At 31.5% G+C, this 20,036-nt stretch overlaps 1 protein-coding gene across 1 annotated transcript; it reads left to right on the forward strand.

Annotated features, from left to right (window-relative positions):
- Window positions 1-3,990: 3,990 nt before the first annotated feature.
- LOC134718782 (procathepsin L-like) lies at window positions 3,991-16,352 on the forward strand. The gene is made up of 9 exons (XM_063581504.1): window positions 3,991-4,129; window positions 5,415-5,560; window positions 6,032-6,137; window positions 10,482-10,634; window positions 11,720-11,843; window positions 13,234-13,334; window positions 14,554-14,716; window positions 15,371-15,476; window positions 15,731-16,352. The coding sequence occupies exons 1-9, from the start codon at window positions 4,124-4,126 to the stop codon at window positions 15,828-15,830; spliced, it is 1,005 nt and encodes a 334-aa protein (XP_063437574.1). The 5' UTR covers window positions 3,991-4,123; the 3' UTR covers window positions 15,831-16,352.
- The last annotated feature ends 3,684 nt before the right edge of the window (window positions 16,353-20,036 follow it).

Consider the following 20,036-nt stretch of genomic DNA (forward strand, 5'->3'; position numbering starts at 1 on the left):
ACCGAAAACAATGTTATTTTTTTATTTAAAAAAACTATGACACCATAGGTGTTTTGACAGTTATATTCATAAGCATAGGTGTCGATAATTCGAAATTTGACAGTTTAATCATCGGATGTTTATTTGAGGGGAAAATGTAGATCCTAAAAGGCTAGCCTGTCACCTAATAAATGTAAATAATAACTTCATGTGAGCCTACTGTTTCATGTATGCTAGGGTTATAACATTCAACGATGATAAGTAATCAACGCATGTCACTTAGCAAGTTTAAAAAAAAAAATCTAAACTAATTAGGATATGTGTTAGAATTTAAATAACACAATGTGAAAACTGTCAAATTTAAAAAAAAAAAAAAAAAAAAAAGGGAAAAAAGGCTTTCTATATTAGCATGTGTTCTTCTAAAGTTTTCCCTATGACTTTACAACATTTTAATAAATTGCACCTTTGCATTTCATTTAGTGTTAAGACAACAGTGTTTGACCTCAGCACATAAATAACGGAACACGTTTAAGGTAATAGGTTCTCCTAAATACGTGTCCATACTTGGACGGAAATAACAATAAAATAGTGATTGCACTGATAATGATAAACTAATTATTATTATTCAATTTGACCATCTAACTAAAAAAATGTAAGATTTTTTTAATATGTAATCGATGAAAATAGTGCCATTTTTATTTTTGTTTGACATCAACAACTAGCAAGTTGAGTTAAACAGTTCAATATGTTATATCATTATCGCTATTGATAGTGTGATTTATTAAATAATGAAATTGTGACATTTGGTTAAGGTCATTCTTTCTAGAATTAATAAAAAAAAATGTTTGTTTGTGATAGTGTCTGTCCTTGCGACCTTTTTTATAATTTGTGATCATACATGTTAAATATGAGGACACGTTATGCCTTTTTACATTATATTATAATACTAGTTACAAATGCATATAACCGTAACTGAATTTACCTACGAAATATGAAAAATGATAACGTATCTTACTGAATGACTTAATTGGTATCTTAATGAAATGTCAGCAGCATTGACACCCTTTTGATTTGAAAAATGATACAGATAATTCCAAGCCGAAGTTGGTCTTTGGTCATGTCTATTATTCACCAAAGTATTCTTATGGTATAAAGCAGCTGGTATAAAGGTGTATGTCTTTTTGATAACAGCTGTATGTAACCAAAGTTGTTAGTGTTCGAAAGATAATAATTATGAAAGGAGTGTAGGTAGTCTCTTAGGCCTTTTTTGTTTTATGGTTGACAGTAAGTCGTCATTGGTGCCCATTTATACTTCAGCCGTCGTCCTTTATACATGGTCGTTTGTTAACTTGTGTGTCATTTTAAAAGAAGAAATACGTGCAAATAATCATAATCGAAAACAATATTAAGGTTAATAAATAGGCCTGCATTTATATTTAGCGGACATTAACAGATTCGATGTTATTTTAGATTAGAATACATAGATAGTAACAAATTCGGATAATTCATGGAAGAGTCAAGCATACATGGTCAATATTTTTGTTTTAAAAGATAAACACAAGCTTATTTGTGTTCATATATTTATAAGTTCTTTTTCATATCAATATCCTATAAATTTATAAAATATTTTGCTTAGAAATGACGAAAATGTATCAAGTGTTCATAAATGTAGACAAAAAACGTTGTTTTCTTTTTTTGCTGTATCATTGACACATGAAATTTGGTACAAATGCTCTTCGCACGTAATCAAACCGAATGTCATTTTAAAAAAGAGGGGTCCATGAACTCGTTTAAAAGTTAAATCAGTTTTAATGGGGCAACATGCGTAATAGATTTTCCGTAGGCGGTAGTGTTATTGTTTACTTCTGTTGCTCAGGCCATATCGTAAACTTGGATATATATAAGGTAGCTCGTTTTGAAGCTGAGACACTTGCATATGTTTGGTACGATTTTCCGGGTGGCAAGTGTGATTCGTTTTCCCGTCAAGTGCCCAACCCCCAAAAGAAAGTGAATAATGTCACTCTCCACAGGAAATAATCCCAAAATTCTGACCATAAAATCATTAAAAAATATGTCCTATGTAATGTTTTGATCAAGTTATTTTTGTACACTTTTTTTCACATCACATCAGCTCCCACATATACATGGTGGACTATTTTTTGAATGAGAGTCAAAAATCTGTGTTCCTCATCTCAAGGTCCTTTTATTTAGGCATGTTAGGGGTATTGTCCCAAATGATTAAAATCAGTCAAAAAATGCACCTTTTCCCGATAATTTACAATCTGACGTTTTGAAAATATCATTTTACGTTAGCAACATCATTAACTCCAAAATAAATGTAACATATGCCCTTAATTACGTATATGAAATTGTGAGTGTAAATAATGAACATGTACGTAATTAATTGACAACTCAATATCTAAAGCAATTTTTGTTTTTTGGTTTCAAACATTCCAGGGTTATAATAATTAACGAGAAAGAGGAATCAAAGCCTACAATTAACAAGTTTAAAACAATAATATTCTACGTTTAAATTTGAAATATGTGTTAATACTTGAAATAATTTTAAAACTGTCAGACATTGTAAATTGAGTACATATTAGAAGCAGCAGATGTTACGACTAAACTGTACCCCTAAGATTTGACAACTTTTCATCAAATTACATTTCGTATCACACTCATACTAAATATCAATATCAAACTTCGCTATGGTATCAATATGTCGTACTTTCTTACAATGTTAAGATATCTTCCATTTTTCTGTTAACCCTCTGTTGTTCTGTTTTAATGATGATTTTTATTAATCTGTTACATTTAAAAAGATAATTTAATTCAAGATAACATCCTGACTAATCCCTTTGCAGAATTAAGGTTCGCCTATAAGTAAGTGTTTCAAATAGGTAAACTGACGATGCTTTCGTTTTAGAAAAGATAACTATGAAAAGCGTACAATTATGTAAGTTGATATCTTATATTCAAACTAAAAACAAAAGTATATGCAGTGGACCTATGGCGATGCCCTCGTGAAATATGATTTTCTAGGATGAACAAATTTTCATATATCCCTCAGGCACGATAAATACATGTATACTTTTCCCCCATTACATGTGCAAGATAATTTCAAGGGCAATCAAAAATACATTCAGATAGATCCATTCAGTAAATTACCAAATCCGCAAACATTGTATTAAATGTAATTTCGTCCTCGTCCTAATAATGCATAAATCTGTACCAGGTAACTCTAAAATTCGACAAATCAGTTATTAACGATCATATTTGGCGAACCATTTTAAAACAAGTTATATTTGAATAATTTGATAATAATCAAAAGAAATTTCGATATAAAATATATCACAAAAAAAGATGTATTGAGGAAATAATACTCTACCTGAAAAATGTACTTACACATGGTATTGCACATATAGTGTTTACATTTATAATAAAAACATGTTATAACGATTTTGTTTTTGAATTAATGAACTTAAATGGTTAAGGTCACTATTGTATTGTAACAGTTGTTGTTTAATCAATACACGTGATGTGTTTGTTTTTTTTATTGCATTTGGCGGTTACAGGGGGTAACAAAACGTATGTGTCAATTTAAAGTAATGTATAAGTCTTTTCTCAGTATGATAATCTTATATTCATATATTTTTACATTGCAAGAAATCATGTATATTTTATACTCCTTCAATTTTAGTTTGTAACCCAGATTTTTTTTCTCTCGATCGATTTATGACTTTTGAACAGCAGTATACTAGAGGGGATAAACATACCAGAAGGACACTGTTGCCTTTATTAATGATATTGCTTAGTGAGACCTACTTCAAAATTGAACCTTATTTGCTATTAAAATTCTATCATGTGTAAATGTAAGTGCTTGTACTATTTTTAACACGAAACCCTTATGTATACTAATATCAATGATACTTAATGTAGCAATTTAATATCGAAATTTCTTCACAAGACTTAAGTGTGTTATTCTATCGACCGGAATAAGTTTAAAGTTCAGGTAATAACAGTTTATGTTTAACGAGGAAGTTGAAGGCATCACGAGAACGTGAGTCAATATCATCAGTTTTTCCTCAATCTGTCGTTACACTTATTATTGCAGTATTTCTGTTATTGAAACTAAAGCAACAATATGCAGGTATGTATTGTCTATAATATTTATTTTTATATTTTGTAATTTTGCACAAAAACTTAAGTCAACATGCAACTGTGTCACTGTTGTGTATATTTCTTATATGTAAACTGTTTTTACTATAGGATTTGACTGCGTTGTAAACGTACGGTCAGGTGTTATCTTTTACCACACGACTGTAAGAGGCCTGGTTAAAAATATTTTAATGTGTTCAGTGGTTTAGCTTTATTCATCAAATCGCAGACACACACTATAATAATAAGGATGTAAAATTAAAGGACTGTATTATAACGATAATCACGTTCCTGACACATTTTACAAAAAATCTTTCACATTCTGTAGGGGGTGGATGTACACCTGCATTTAAATATTATCCTTTCAACTAAGTCGACATGTTTCAAACTACAACTACATGTATAATATGTTTAAATATAAATTCCAAAAACTATTTGGTGAGGTTTATTTCTATATAAAAACCACTCTGAAAAGGTAAGCCCCCAACACTGATAAATCAATTATGTATTCACTATTCATTGCTATTTGTGAAATCTTTTAGTATTTATGGGTTGGCATGATTTGTGCATTTTATTTTGTTTTTTAAGTTCTAAGTTTCTAGCAGGACTTCAGACTAAAACAAGTTTACAAATTCCGGGAACACAGTGTATGTTTGAAAATAGCATGGTCATGCTCACGAGTCTTTATAGATAAACATAATACGATTGTGTTTGACGAAGTATTTATTGCATTGAAACAGGAAAATTACACTTACAATTGGTTAACATAGTTTACAGTGTTCGAAAACTTGACCTCAAACGTATGGTACTTGAAGTAGTTAACTAATATTATATTAATTATTTAATTTAGTGTCTTGTTATGATGCTTAGCAGATCATAAAACAAATCACAATCAGATATTTGTTGTCCCTTTGAGTTTTTAAAAAAAATCATATAATTAAAAAGACCAAACGTGACATCATTCGAAAATCCAATATATACAAACATGCATTTGTACATTAAATGTTGCGATCTGTTTGTCAACACAGACATGGCATAACTGTTTTAATATTCGGAAACACATACTTTTTTTGTTAAGATAAGGAAATGCACAAAGACCTTATGTAAAAATCAAAACAGAATGGGGAAGGGGTGAACATCTTTGAAAGCGCATAGCCCTGCCCTTTCTGTAATTTTAACATGGACCAGTGATGAAATAGTACAACATAAGTAAACAATCAGTTGGAAAGGGCTTAATGTTTGTTTTTATGCTATCTATTTCTTGTTTTATATTTCAGAAATACATCATACTGTCTACATTATTGTTTGGCAATATAGTTTCTTTATCGCTGAAATACACATCCATTAGTCTAAACAATGAATGGGAACTGTACAAGAAATCATTTAATAAAGTGTATAAAGATAATATTGAAGAATTACAAAGGTAGGCTTCACGTTTTTCGATTATCAACAATATAGGCCCGAGTTTTCTTTGTATTGCACCCTAAATGCCCATAGTATTTGATTTAAAATACTTTATGAATAAAATAAAAATACTGCAACCAGGAACTATATTATGTGTATCAGTTAGGTAATACACGAACAATGTTACTGTTGTCTAAAAGAAGACACGTAATTCAATAATCATTAAGTGTTAGATTGTTATAATTAGGTCATTTTTTATTAATGTTTTGTACATGTATATGGTTCATCATTTATATTATTTACAAATTTTCCGACAAATAGGATATATACAGATATGCATGTGTTTTGAATAAATTTTATTTAGGTAAGTTTCAACACTGTTCAAGTCAAATTTCATGTCTAACATGTACTAGTCAAATTGGCTACTTCTTAAAAAGTAATATATAGAAATTAAAGATTAAATCTAATTGAAATTGTTATTTACAAATAGACGAGTGATCTGGGAAGACAATGTCTATTTTATTGAGCATCACAATATGGCAGCAGATCGTGGAGAACATACTTACTGGCTGGGAATTAACCATTTTGCCGACATGGTAAGATCTTTATAAGCGCCAATCATGAATTGAATTAAAATGTACAAGTCAGAAAATACATGTTGTTTCCACACCCTCTGTTCATACCGTAAAAATATCGTTTTGTCGTTAAAGCAACTTTTTCAAAATATTTAAGGCTGAGTGTACGTAATTGCACGCCCCTAGCGGAATACGGGATTAACAACGTTCGACGTTAGTTACGCAAGTTATCTCCCTTACTCCAAGAAAGGACACACGAAAGAGATAATACTTCGTGCGGTCTATCATAAATTCAACAAGCACGCCCGTGCTGCCTTAAAAAACCGAATCATGAGAAATTATCTGAATTACTCCAGTTAGAAACCAAAGCTTTAAATTGTTTCGTGCAGCCGGCTGACTTTAATACCAGTTGATTTTTTTTTGTTTTAGACGCATGGGACATGAAAGGCATTACCACATGATTTCGTGTAAAACTTACACAACAGATAAAAACGCCTCACAACAGAATTATAAACAAATAAACATGTGACGATTCTACTTCTATTGATATCAAATTAATTAAAATGAAACCTGAATTGACCCAACAATATCGCTTTAAAAGCCGTAGTTTTGAACGAAAACACACAGTACTCAACATAAAGTTTTAGATTACCGAACAATTAATGAATGACATGTGAAATTAATTATTAGATTTAAAAAACGTTGACATGTTCGTATTTTGTGCAAATGGAAATTTAAGGACATGTTTTATGTCCATTTAGAACATAAGACGATACCAAGAAAATATAATTTAACCACTAGCCTAGAGCAACACTTACAAGTCAGAAGAACAAAGACGAAAATTAACAAATCAGGCCCCAAAAAAAATACTCATAGTAAGCTAAAAAGTGATCACTCTAAACATTTATCTTAGAATAAGTAAAAACTATGTCATTCAACTTCCAGTTTTCAACTTTTTCTACATGTGCCGAAAATAAACAGGTGTCTTCTATTCCGTCCGAAATTTATGGGAAAACTGAATCTAAATTTAGAACCAAATTGAAATTGAAAGTACAAATACACATGATTCATGTATGATAAAAATATATCACGTCATTTCTTCTTTTTCAAATTCCAATTTCGAAGAGATAGCAACATTTGTTTTCTTTTATTGTGCCTGTGTGCATAACTTTAAATTAGAGCCAGAAAAAAATTATTGATCGGTCCAAAAAGGGGGGGGGGGTCCCAACTCCCGTAAGGATCTGTCAATTACTTATCCAATAATGTAAGAATTTGGAGTTTCATATCACGTTTACATTAAACGTTTTTTATAGGATATTACTTTTTTTATTATCAACGTTGACCCCCCCCAAAAAAAAAATGTGTCCGATTAAAATCGTTGAATGTAAATCATTTTAAACTCCAAAGTTTTGTATCATTGGACTAATAGTTTAATAGTTTACTGGTTGTTATTCACTTTGGTTCAAGTCTGTCATTTCACAACATGGTATTTGTTTTTCGTAACTATTTTTTTCATGAATAAAGCTGTTGATTTTCTCGTTGGACATTTTTTGCTTTTTTCATATCGGGGTTTTTGTGGCCTACAAATTATGTTTTTGTCCCTTTAATTGTTAAAAAGAGTTTGGTTGTTAATAGTTACTGCTTATATCGACTTCATTTAACCAGTGGCGGGTAGTTGACTATTTGGATGTCATACCACATCTCTTTATTGTTTTATATGATATAAATAGGAAAGCTATGCATTTGCATTATGCAGAGGCTATATTCGTACGGCACTTCGCTAGGTAAACCCGTGTAGCAATAGGCAAAACAGTATGAATAATCTCCGTACATTACACTGAGTACATTCTTGTAACATTTTATTAGGTAAATTTTTAAAGCATCAAACATAATTCTCATAAGGTTGCATTCTTATATAATTAATTTTACACCAGTTAATTTAAAGCATTACTCTATATTCATCGCTATTTAAAGCATTCCCCTGCACAAATTGTATTGCATAACACTGCATGGGTATGTTACGGTCGTTATTGCACTGACTAGGTACGTCGATCTCAAAAGGATCATATAAGGTGTAAGGTTTTCATTTGAATATACATGTATGAAATATCTGCGATCTTTTCTAAAAAAAAATTAAAATGTATACATAAGCGAGTCCTTCTTTTTAACGTCATTGCGGTCTAAAAAGTTCTGAAGATTAAATGAAATGAAGCGCTTTTCTGGATTAACCTAGATAAGGGACACTAAAGGCAGAACATGTTAAAGCCACGGATGTATAAGAACTAAAATAGTTGAAGAGCCATAGTATGCATTATGCTTATTGTTTAAATCCGTGTTACCCCAAGGGTGACTGGGGAAATGAAATATGGTCGCTTGGTCTTCTCCCGACCAGCAGTAAAACATTTGCCGAAGAGGAGCGCCCGTTTGTCTGAGCAGGATTTATTAAGCTCACAGTCACGTCCGGTCAGAATGGGAACGTTCAATCCGATGCCTCGTGTAAAGAGCGTACCACACTCTATGCCCGTTAAAAACCATTGCAACAACTATAATTTAAGGGTTGAGTATGTGGACTGTTGCACGCGGCAAAATTTCTGTTCCTATCCAATATACCCTCATTTTCTAGTGGCACTCCAAATTTCCCCGACCATCATCCTGGATGGCCTCTGTTATGAACAAAACTTCCTATTGTATTTATTATTAACTTTTTCTCGTCCTTAACATGCATGACATATTTGCCACTGGACGTTAAGTAACCAACAATTAATCAATCAATTTAAATCCTTAAATGTTGATTTTTAACAAATAATGCATGGACAAAACAAATATTTTCTTATGTTACTGAAACTTCATTCAGCAAACATTACAACATTCTTTGTCATTTAGTTAAAGATAAGGGAAAGTGATCGAGATTGGAAATTTGGTAAAATAAAATATGTTTTGGCAGAGATGCGTCTTGAACATGTGTGTAAACATGACTAATGAAATAGGTTTATGATGTAGACTATATTGTGTGCAAATCCTCAGATCAACAACATGCAGAAATGACGAACATGAAAATATGCAGAAAATAGGTCTACTTTTTTTAATACAAGCATGCAGAAGTAAGATTGAAAACGAGTTGTATATCCGATCTTAGTATTAAAGCCGATCAATTAATTCTGACAACACTGTGTTAACCGAGACAAATTCAAACTCGATATTTGATTCATAAAAGAATTAAACAATCCATGCCAGCATTGAAAAAGGTTCGGAAATCACTCTAATATAGAAAAGATGAAATTAGAGTCTACGGTAAATTTCTTTCATTTTCGGTAAATTAATTCACAAACTTGCATTTTCTTTTGCGACAGAAATATTCTTTAAAATTAGTTAGTTTATTTTCTTATCAATTTATAGCCTTATATCATTTGTGATACATAGGAAGATGGGTAATACACACGCACGCCATTGCTACGACATTGCACGGTATAATAGAGTTTCGACGTAGAAGTTGTGGCGACGTTACTGCAGACAATGAAGTCGCCAGATAATTTTAATGTTCCGGCCAAAAAACTAAACTTCAACAGAGAGTAGCGTAAAAACTAATACGGTTGCTAAGGACTTTCTTTGCACCGATGGATTCGTCTTTTATTTCTAAATCGTATATCAATTTTAGAAAAAAATCCATTGTCCAACAAAATAGAAAATCTGGATATTTTTAAAATATCTGCTAATTTTGATGATTTTTCCTATATATCCTTTGCAATTTTGGTGTATCATGTAGTTAATTTCAACGGCTCGTATCTCAAAAACGAAAACGGTTACCCCCTTTTTTTATTTCATTTTCTGGTGTAATTTTACAAGCAGAATTCGTATGTGAAATTTAAAAAGAATCCATTGTGTAGTTTAATTACGTACACTTCGCCTTAAGGAATTACTGTCATATTTTTTCTGTCTATGAAGAAATAACATAAAAAAATTGTTGCACAATGAATACCGCGCGTTGCTGGTTATTTAACAGTGTGCACCAAATTTTTTATGTTATTCGAATAGACAGCAAAAAAATATTACAGTCATTTCTTAAAATTTAATTCTAAATTCCATTTTAAACCGTAGAAAACCATGTAAAAACGTTGATGACGTCACAGTCACATGACTAAATTATGTAAATGGGCTCATAACAAAATAATGCAGGCCAATAAGAAGATGCGTTACATCCAAAATTAAATTATTGAAACATAACTTAAATTATAACAAAACATTGCATAAAATCGATTAATGATTAATTATATATATATCAATATTGATGAAAACATGACTGTCGAGTTTAGTCCATTCATCTTTGTTTTTTTAACATTTAGGTCAATTTGTATTCTTGAATTTCAGTCAGAGAAAGAAGTGACTCAGAAAATGAAAGGATACAAAAGGTCAAACGATGTCGTAATAGGGGGTTCTACATATCTCCCACCAAATAATGTACAAGTTCCAGATGAGGTTGACTGGCGACAACAAGGTTATGTGACTCCTGTAAAAGATCAGGTCGGTATTTTTATCCTTTCTCAGATGTGTTTTGTGTGTTCGTCGTTTTTCTTTTCTCAAAACTGCCAATTAACACCATAATATTCTAATTCAAGAGAGCAAACATTAGAGTTGAGTTTTCATATTTTATCTGAGATAATTACAATCATTATAGCATAGTCAGTATCAGTTTACCGATTAAAATTTCGCCATTAGAAAATTGTTACAAGTAAACTGATCAACAAACTATGAGTTTAAAGGATAAAATATGTTTATGGAAATTTTTGAAAAATTATTCTTAGAAAATTATTACCAAAAAACGTTTTAAGGTGGTATGGGAGTCTAAAATAAAAATGATAGAATTTATGCATCCTTTGCCAAAACGTAGTATCTATTGATATATGTTGAAAAATATAATAAAATGATAGGTCACCGCGCATTTTCTCAAGCTACAGGACGTGACAAAATGACATATTTTGTATGGATTATAAAGGAAAAACACCATTTCCTTATTAGAAACTAACAAAAAATGATAGAATGTATTTATTTATTACTTAAGGAAAAGATAGCTTTCAGACTATGCTCTGAGAATATCAAAGGAAAAGATAGTGTCACCTTATTTTTTTTTTCGGCTAAAATACAAAATAGAAATATTCCCTGTAGAATCATTCAGAAAATGCGCTGTTTTATAGTTACCTCCCCTTAAAATGCCAATTTAATTTTTTTTTTTAAACAACCAAAAATAATCAACATTTTCAAAAATATTCAAGTTATATTCTTATAAATTGGTTCATTTCAATAAAAATTCGCATTAAATATCTGCATTCCTGCATCAAATTTTGCTAACTTGATAGAAAATCTAGACATTTGGTTCTCTGTTTTTTACAATCCAAGATGGAGGAAGGCACCCATACCACCTTAAATGGATTAATATATATTTGTCTTTCGATAACGAATATAACAAACAAATTGCATATGCAGCAAAAAAAACTTGGTCGTTTCGAAGATCTGGTTTTGAACTATATATTTCATATCGATAAAAATGTTATTAAAGAGGTCATACGCTGTAATTAAAAACAATGTGTAGGAATCTTTCATTTATTCAGGGACAGTGTGGATCTTGCTGGTCATTTTCTTCAACTGGTGCTCTGGAAGGTCAACATTTCAGGAAAACTGGAAATCTGGTTTCCTTATCAGAACAGAACCTTGTAGATTGTACTTTTAAGTATGGTAAATATCTGGCATATTTGTTATTGGTTATGAAATAACAAGACAATATTTGAAGATATCAAATAGACAAACAGATAAACGATTATCATTCCCCTCTACAAGGAAACAAATGATAACGGGTGTAAATACAGCTGGTGCTGCATCAGAACCATAAGAAGTGCCAAACATATGAGTACATGATTTGCAAATTGATTGCGTGGAAGGGAAATTAGATGATTTTTAAATCGTGTCTTCTTTATTTCAAATTATGCTATCCAAACAATGCTTGAGGTATACAAATCCAGTAATCCATTGAACTCTTTTTTTTCATTCAATACTATATTGTGGCGTCCGTCAATGGCTACACGTGATGTTCCAAGACCTATCGATGTTCTGTCGACATTTTAGGTATTTGAATCGATGCGTCATTTTAGGAGAGTGAGAGTGTCACTCGTTTTTTTTCGTGATAGTAAGGTGGGATTTACCTATTTCTGATGATTTATAAATGTATCTATCCGATTAAAATCTTACTTATTTACGTTAATCTTTATTGCCTGAGTACCAGGATGTCATACAACAGAGAAGGTAACCTGTAGAAAAAATATAAATTACGGAGTCAAAAGTCTGTACTATCGAAATGGTCTATTAATGACGGAACATAGTTTACATTCTTCTTCATCAACGGGAGACAAATCAATTTGAAATGTGTTATAAGGTCAAATACAAAATTACTTTGTATTGAACACTAACTACTTGACAATATCCAATAATCAGTTTTAAAATCATATGACTAAACGTTATAAGTGATATATAAATAACTACACAATTTAATCATGCGTTGTATGTAATCATGTGTTTAACAGATGATCGTTAAAGTACGTAACATGATTTGTTTATCAACAAGTTGGAAAACAGACCCCATATAACTATGCTACGTTTGTCGTATGTGTAATTTCCGGCTCTGCTTTTGACAACTTTGATTGAGTACTGTCTAGACAGGACGAAAACATCAATACTAGGTAAACATTGTAAACAAATATCTTCAAACAAGTTTTATGCTCCGGAGTCAGCACATGTTGATGATATTATCTATATTGATATTGAATACCTAGACAGGAGCTTGTCTTGTAGACATGGAAAATATGATACTTAGTCATGAGACTAATTTTAAATATAAGGGGTGGATCGACTAAAACTTACCTACTTACATACATTGTATTGTGTTCAAATCACAATCAAAATTTTCAAAACCGTAGACCCTTATTTAAACCACCTTGAACCTAATCCTACATGATAATTACTACTTCAATACAATATTTAAATAGAAGTCAATGGGAACAATGTCACAATATGTTTTTATAACAGTTGCGGATTTGTAGACGTAACACTTTTCTTATTATTATATTTAAAGGTAACGATGGGTGCGCTGGAGGCTGGATGTACAGTGCATTCCAGTATGTTGAAGACAATAATGGAATTGATACAGAAACATCTTACCCATATGAGGCAAAGGTTATTATATTAGTGTAAAAAAATCATTATAAATTGCATGTGCATTTATGAGTATGTTCACAGAATCGAAACCTTAGTGAATATATCTTTGACCAAGAGAGAACCATTGTAAACCCAAAAATAACACTTTTCATTCTATGTTAGTATTGTCTTTTTTTTTAAATATGATCTCTTCAAACAACTTGTAAGCAAACAGGAAATTTAATTCTTCAATTGAACACATTCAATAGCGTACAAGACTGTATACTTTTTTGTTCATTTAATTTAATGTGAATAACAAAAAGAAACAATAGACAGCAGCTTGGTAACTAGAAAACAAAACGTTTATATTTACTATACTTCAACTTTTTTGTAAATCCTAATTTGTTTTTATATATAAATCGTAAAGGAAAAACATGCGTTATCAGTGTCAAATATATATGTTAGAAATAAAACTGAACATAGATCCGTGCGTTTTTTCTCAAACGAACAAGAATATTATATGTTATTCAGCTCTCAGACAGGGTATATACTGTGACATTCCCGGCTTAGAGTTTATATCCCCTGAGCCAAAGGCGAAGGGGATGTAAGCCCTTAGCCGGGAATGTCACAGTATCTACCCTTTCTGAGACCTGAATTACACATATATTACGGATAACCCCTGACGTATTGTTATTTTCCAGTGCAGGTATTTGTTGACAACACATTTTTAAGTTGACAAACCCAACCTGATATGTTCGGCGTACTTGAAGGATTTTTTAATTTGCTGTGATCGTGTATGTAATAATTTATAATAACACTTTTAACATTAAATTTAAGTATTAAAAGTGTTAATTGCGTGATTTTGTATCAAAAATGTATTATTGACTGAAGCACGTAATTATTTTCCCTCTGTGAGCCTCTTACAGTCTGATAGCTTTTGACTACGTCACATAGTAACCGGTGTTATGATGACGTTTTTGAGGTTCCAATTGGGGATAAAAACGTCGTATATACCCCGGCAGTTTCCTGAATATATACTGACATCTCTGTGTTGTTATCCAATCACAAACATCGACACATTTGTAATCCGTAATATATTTACAATATGCGCATACTCAGTTGAGAATCTTACAGTGTACACATTTTATGAATATGTAATGAAACATACAATACAAAATAACGCACTTAATATGATAATTATTACTCCTTTAAAGAGTGTCAGCTACTTCAAATCATTATTCCTTCGTATAATTGTTAGAATGGGACCTGCAGATTTCAAGAGTCCGATGTCGGGGCTACAGACACAGGTTATACCAAAATCCCACAAGGTGATGAACAGGCTTTGAAATCTGCCGTCGCAACAGTAGGTCCGATATCAATAGCGATTGATGCTGACAGAAAATTTCAACTTTATGAGAGAGGTAGGCTCCTTATTAATATTAAAATTCGACTTTACAGTTAACAGAAATGTAAACACTTTACTCAACAGTAGTGTTTTTCTTTGGCCGTTTTTTAAGGGCCCGATTTATCTGTTTTGACTTTATTTGAATTATATCATTACGTACAGCTATCGATTTTATAATCAGGAATGCATGAACTTGTATTAGATTGAAGGCTTTTAATAATATGAGTGAAACGATATAGTCTAATATCGTTCGTCTTATCTTTGTGTTTTAAATATTATGCATTAATGTGTTTGTTTTAATTGTATATACTGTTTCTCCAATGATCGAGGTATGATATATAAAAGATCAACCCTACAACATGCTATATAACGCTGAAATAGTCGGTGTCCTCAGGAATTACTTTTTATCGTATTGGTTGCTTCATTTTGTTGTTTGTCTTAGCATGTTTCAAGGTATGTGTGTGAATGTGTTTATCATTTTTCATTTTTGTTTGTCTTTTTTTAAAATACATCCCTGCCGATTTAGAGCGTTATTCGGGGTTACAGTTGTGTCTTTGCATTTTATGTTACCTCTAAATGTCTTTTTTTTGGGGGGTTATTTTCTCATTACCAAACACTAAATATTTCTACCTGGTTATTTAATATACGGTCCTTGTTAACTATATTACAGGTGTATTTGATGAACCAGCCTGTAATGCTTCGTTCACTGACCATGCAGTTTTAATTGTTGGATATGGTGTACAAAATGATCAAGACTATTGGTTGGTTAAAAACAGGTATGACGAAATTTCGTTAGAAAAAGGATTTAGTTCAGAAAAAGTAGTTCTGAAAGATAGGCATTAAAAAGTGAGAAAAAAAATTAGATATGCAAAATAATATTGATTAGCGAAATGATTGATTATATTGATAATATTGATGAACAAATTTTTAACGGCATATTTATCAAATATAAAATGTAGATGAATACCAAGCCATTGTATCATACGACAAACACATTGTTTATAGTACATTGTATATATTTGTTTTTCAGTTGGAGTGAAAGCTGGGGAATGGATGGGTATATCAAAATGTCCAGAAACAAAGACAACCAATGTGGCATAGCTTCTTACGCAATGTATCCACTCGTTTGATAGCTTCTCGTGAAGACAAAACACATTGCACCAAAGGTCTTGTGGTTCATAGCTTATCGTGATGACTGCTTTGTATAGACACGTAACATCTTGTTACATACATGTAACATATTGTAAAGAAAAAAAATTGTGTCCCCATGGGATTCGTGTTTGATAGTATTGCCAATGGACCAATTACTTAACGGACAAAGTGTGTTTTTTTTAATCATTTTCAAGTTTGGTGAGATTTTATATTCTATATTTTGCTTTGTTTTTTGTTTTTTGTTCGAAATTGTAATTCACATTGGTAGGTGTGTTCTCTCTATCGTATGGAAAGGAACAACGATACAATATGTGTGTGCTCCTTATATACAACATGCAACGTTATTTACAGAATGAATGTTCCTTCCTTTAAGACGAACATATATTTTGTATAAAATAACTGTGTTTTTTATTGTTTGTTTTTTATTACTTTGAATCAGGATGTTAATGTGTACTACATCAGAGAATTTTTTTTGTAAATATAAATGTATCTGTATTGTACGCAACTAGTTCACTGTATTTGCATGGGATATGGACAAATTGGTAAACACCAAAGAAGAACGTATAGAAAATCACTGTTCCGTGTATGCTAAGTCTTTGATCAAACCCAACGCTGGATAAAACCCTTGCAATTTTTGTAAAAAATGAATTAAAATCGAGAAATAATTCCAAATTGAAAAATGACAAACAGTGTTGAAGCTTGAAAAATTAACATGTAGCTTTATTTTCTGTTGTCACAATGCAAAAATTATATAGGTTTAACATGTTAATGTTTAAGAAAAAAACTATTCAAAAATTTAAGGAGTAGTTTTTGCGAGAAAAAAAAAGATTTTTGTAACAATTTTGGATTTTTTTATAAAAAAAGGTGCAAATTTTCATATTTTTTTTCGTTTCTTAGATATTTTCGGCTTGAAGCCAAAATTGAAGATGTTCGTATTATTCAAAAGTTCAATTCTTGTTTAATACATATCGTTATCACTGCATTATTCTGGGTTCTTTTTACATTTTTACACACTCCCACTTTTCGATTAAATTTCCCAAATAGAATTCTCTGTTAATTGTTCTCAAGTTAACGAACCTAAACGCTTCGAAAAAGACATAACAAACAAATACGGCAGTAGGTTTACATAAGTATAAGTATGGATGACAAAAGTAGTCTTAATACGTCATACTTTCTTCAGGATTTGATAAATTTGTTCTTGTGAAGGAAAGATATATACATACATTAGGGAACATGTACATGTCCTGAAATTATTGAAAGCATCTGTTACACAGAATTATATCAGTAACAGCGAAATACCAGGTATTGTTCCAGTAAAGCACAAGCTTCACAGGCTCAGTTTTAAAATCTGAATTTCGACTGTCTTATATTGTTAAAAATCACAAAATAGAAAATTGCATTATTTGTTATAAATTAGATTTACTTCGTTTCTTTTAAAGAAATAGATCACTCACAGAAACTCCTCTAGAATGACAAAAAAACTATATATAGGTTTAGCCGAACTATATCCCGCAAATGCATATTAGTTGATTAATATCTATTTATATCTAAGTTTTTGAATACTGGTAAGACATTAGTGCTAGCATTTTTAACGGCAAAACTTTTGACTACACAAACGTGAGTGAAAATAAATGCAGTCGTAATAATAAAAAAACCACGTTAAGATACTAAAGTGTTTGTTAAGTATATAATCCAAAATGTCAAAATAAAGGTCACCGTGGGACCTAACTTTAGTTTGTAGGTCACCGCATTCTAATTTTGCATCCTGGGTCAGTTTCACAACAAATCTTACGACTAAAGCTGGTCGTAAGTCATGAATAATTCAGTTTACTTTCGATTAATCTTGTCTTATGTTTTTTTTGTGAAACCGACTTCTGTATCTGAAGTTTGATAAACCTTAGTTTTGCTGCTATATATGTCGCGGACAGGATTACATTATGATTGAATCCATATCATAGTGACCTGATTTTAATTTATGACCATCCCCTATTATATGATGTATATAGCTCCGGGTGCGTGAACTTCTCGCTACATTGAAGACCTGTTGGTGACCTGCAGTTGTTTTTTTATTTGGTCGGGTTGTTGTCCCTTTGACACATTCCCCATTTCCATTTTCAATTTTATTAGTTTGAAAAACCCAGGTTCAACGGTTCTAAAGATATGGACCGGACACAACCCAGACAAAAACGAAACAAACAATGTTTGAAAATTTGACGGCTCAAATGTCAATGTCAATGTCAAAATAAACTGATTTGATTTATGAAGAACCACGTTTCATCCCATAATACATCTCTGAACTAAGTGCGTTCAACATCAGTTCTATAGTGCGGGGATTTCTCGCTACATTGAAGACATGTTGGTGACCTTCTGCTGGTTTTTTTTCTACGGTCGGGTTGTTGTCTCTTTGACACATATCCCATTTCCATTCTCAATTTTATATAGTAAAGGCAATGCATTATATATTTGAAATCATTGGTTTCTGGATGAACTGTATATCTGTATACATGTATAAGTAACCTGATTTAATTCGACACGGGCCGCAAAAGTGGAGACTGACGGACGGACAGACTTAAAATGTGATTAATATATCCTCTTTAACTTTGCTTGTGGTTGTATTAAACATGTAAGAAAGTGATTTCCGATCTTGACACGGTGTGTAGACTGTTAACAAACAGGAGACTATTGTCACTGTTGATTTGAGAAAGACATCTACTTTTTACTCTCTTTATTGCGTCGTTTTCTCTCCCTTTTACTCGTCCAACTAACAAATATTTCATCATATTATTTTATTTTGCAAGGCACACCATCAATGATAGAAAATATTAACACATTTAAGGTCAAATATTTGTTATTATACGTTGTTTTTGTAGAAAGTACTGTTTTACCTAAAGCAGAATGAAAACGTCAAAATGACGTTATTATCGCCAAACCATGAACGATATGCAACTAAGAATCAGAGAGACGTTATCATAGTATCGTGTAAAGTAAAATTTTAATTTACTTTATTACCAGCAGCTTCAAATTAGACAATAATACTACACAAGTGTTATTCTTTCAATTTTAAATGAATGACCGTTGACCCTAATTAAAAAAATGCACCATATTTCACCTTTACGACCAGCAAAAATGGAATCTACACATTTTTTCCTATCAATTGATATATAATATAGCTGTGTGTTAGATAGGTGCATTAAAAATATTTTTAGGTCTGAATGTCACTCGCCTATGTGTACACACAGCTAATTTGTCCTTTGACTATCAAGAACATAAATATGTACTTATCATTGGTTTTCTGATCAAATATTGATAAACTTTGACAACAATTTGACCATTCACTGTCTGCCCTTTTTGTGTTTCCTTTATCGGGTGGCTGTCAAATTAACGAATAACACTTTACTTCTCACACGGATATGTATACACTTGCTCTAGAGTATTGTCCATCGTGTACTATAGAACCCTATTGTTGTATAGAGACTGTTAACTTTTGGTTTTGATCTTCTTGGAGCAAAAGTTTTAATTATATATATTATATATATAATATTTTGTATATTATATGTATAATATATATATATATATATATATATATTGCGTTTGTCATTCTCTTGAGTATATTAGAAAAGTAATCACCATCCTCTTAAATGACAGGGAGACCTTTTTGACCTCTCAATGTCTATAAAGAGGTTACAAACATGTTTGTCTTATCGGTTCATATATGGGATTGCAACGAGTAGAGTACTATCTCTGCAGGCCGAGCAATTATGTACAATTTAAGAACTCAGATACTCGTTTGACTTTTAAAAATCTTTAGATATTTCGTCGATACGTCAGGCCGACATTGGTGTGTTATATCCATGATTTATGCACAGGTCTTGTGCGTGCCTGCTCAATCCAGTATACCCTCATTATGCAGTTGTTGTCTATAGAAGTAGGTTGATGATAGGTCGAAACAGACCATAAACCTCTAAGAAATTTAAATTCAAATCCTTACTTTAACATTTGTAAAACCATATACAAGAATGTCTTACCAAAAAAAACAAATATAAGACAATAATAATCAAAACCAAGGAGTAAACAAAGACTCACAAAACCAAGGGACATTTACATCAACAGTTATAAATAAGAAATAAGAAACAACACGAACTCCACTAAAAACCGGGAGTGAAATCGGGTGTTCCGGAAGGGTA

Source organism: Mytilus trossulus, chromosome 5 (genome assembly GCF_036588685.1).
Source record: "Mytilus trossulus isolate FHL-02 chromosome 5, PNRI_Mtr1.1.1.hap1, whole genome shotgun sequence".
NCBI classification, from domain to species: Eukaryota; Metazoa; Mollusca; class Bivalvia; order Mytilida; family Mytilidae; genus Mytilus; species Mytilus trossulus.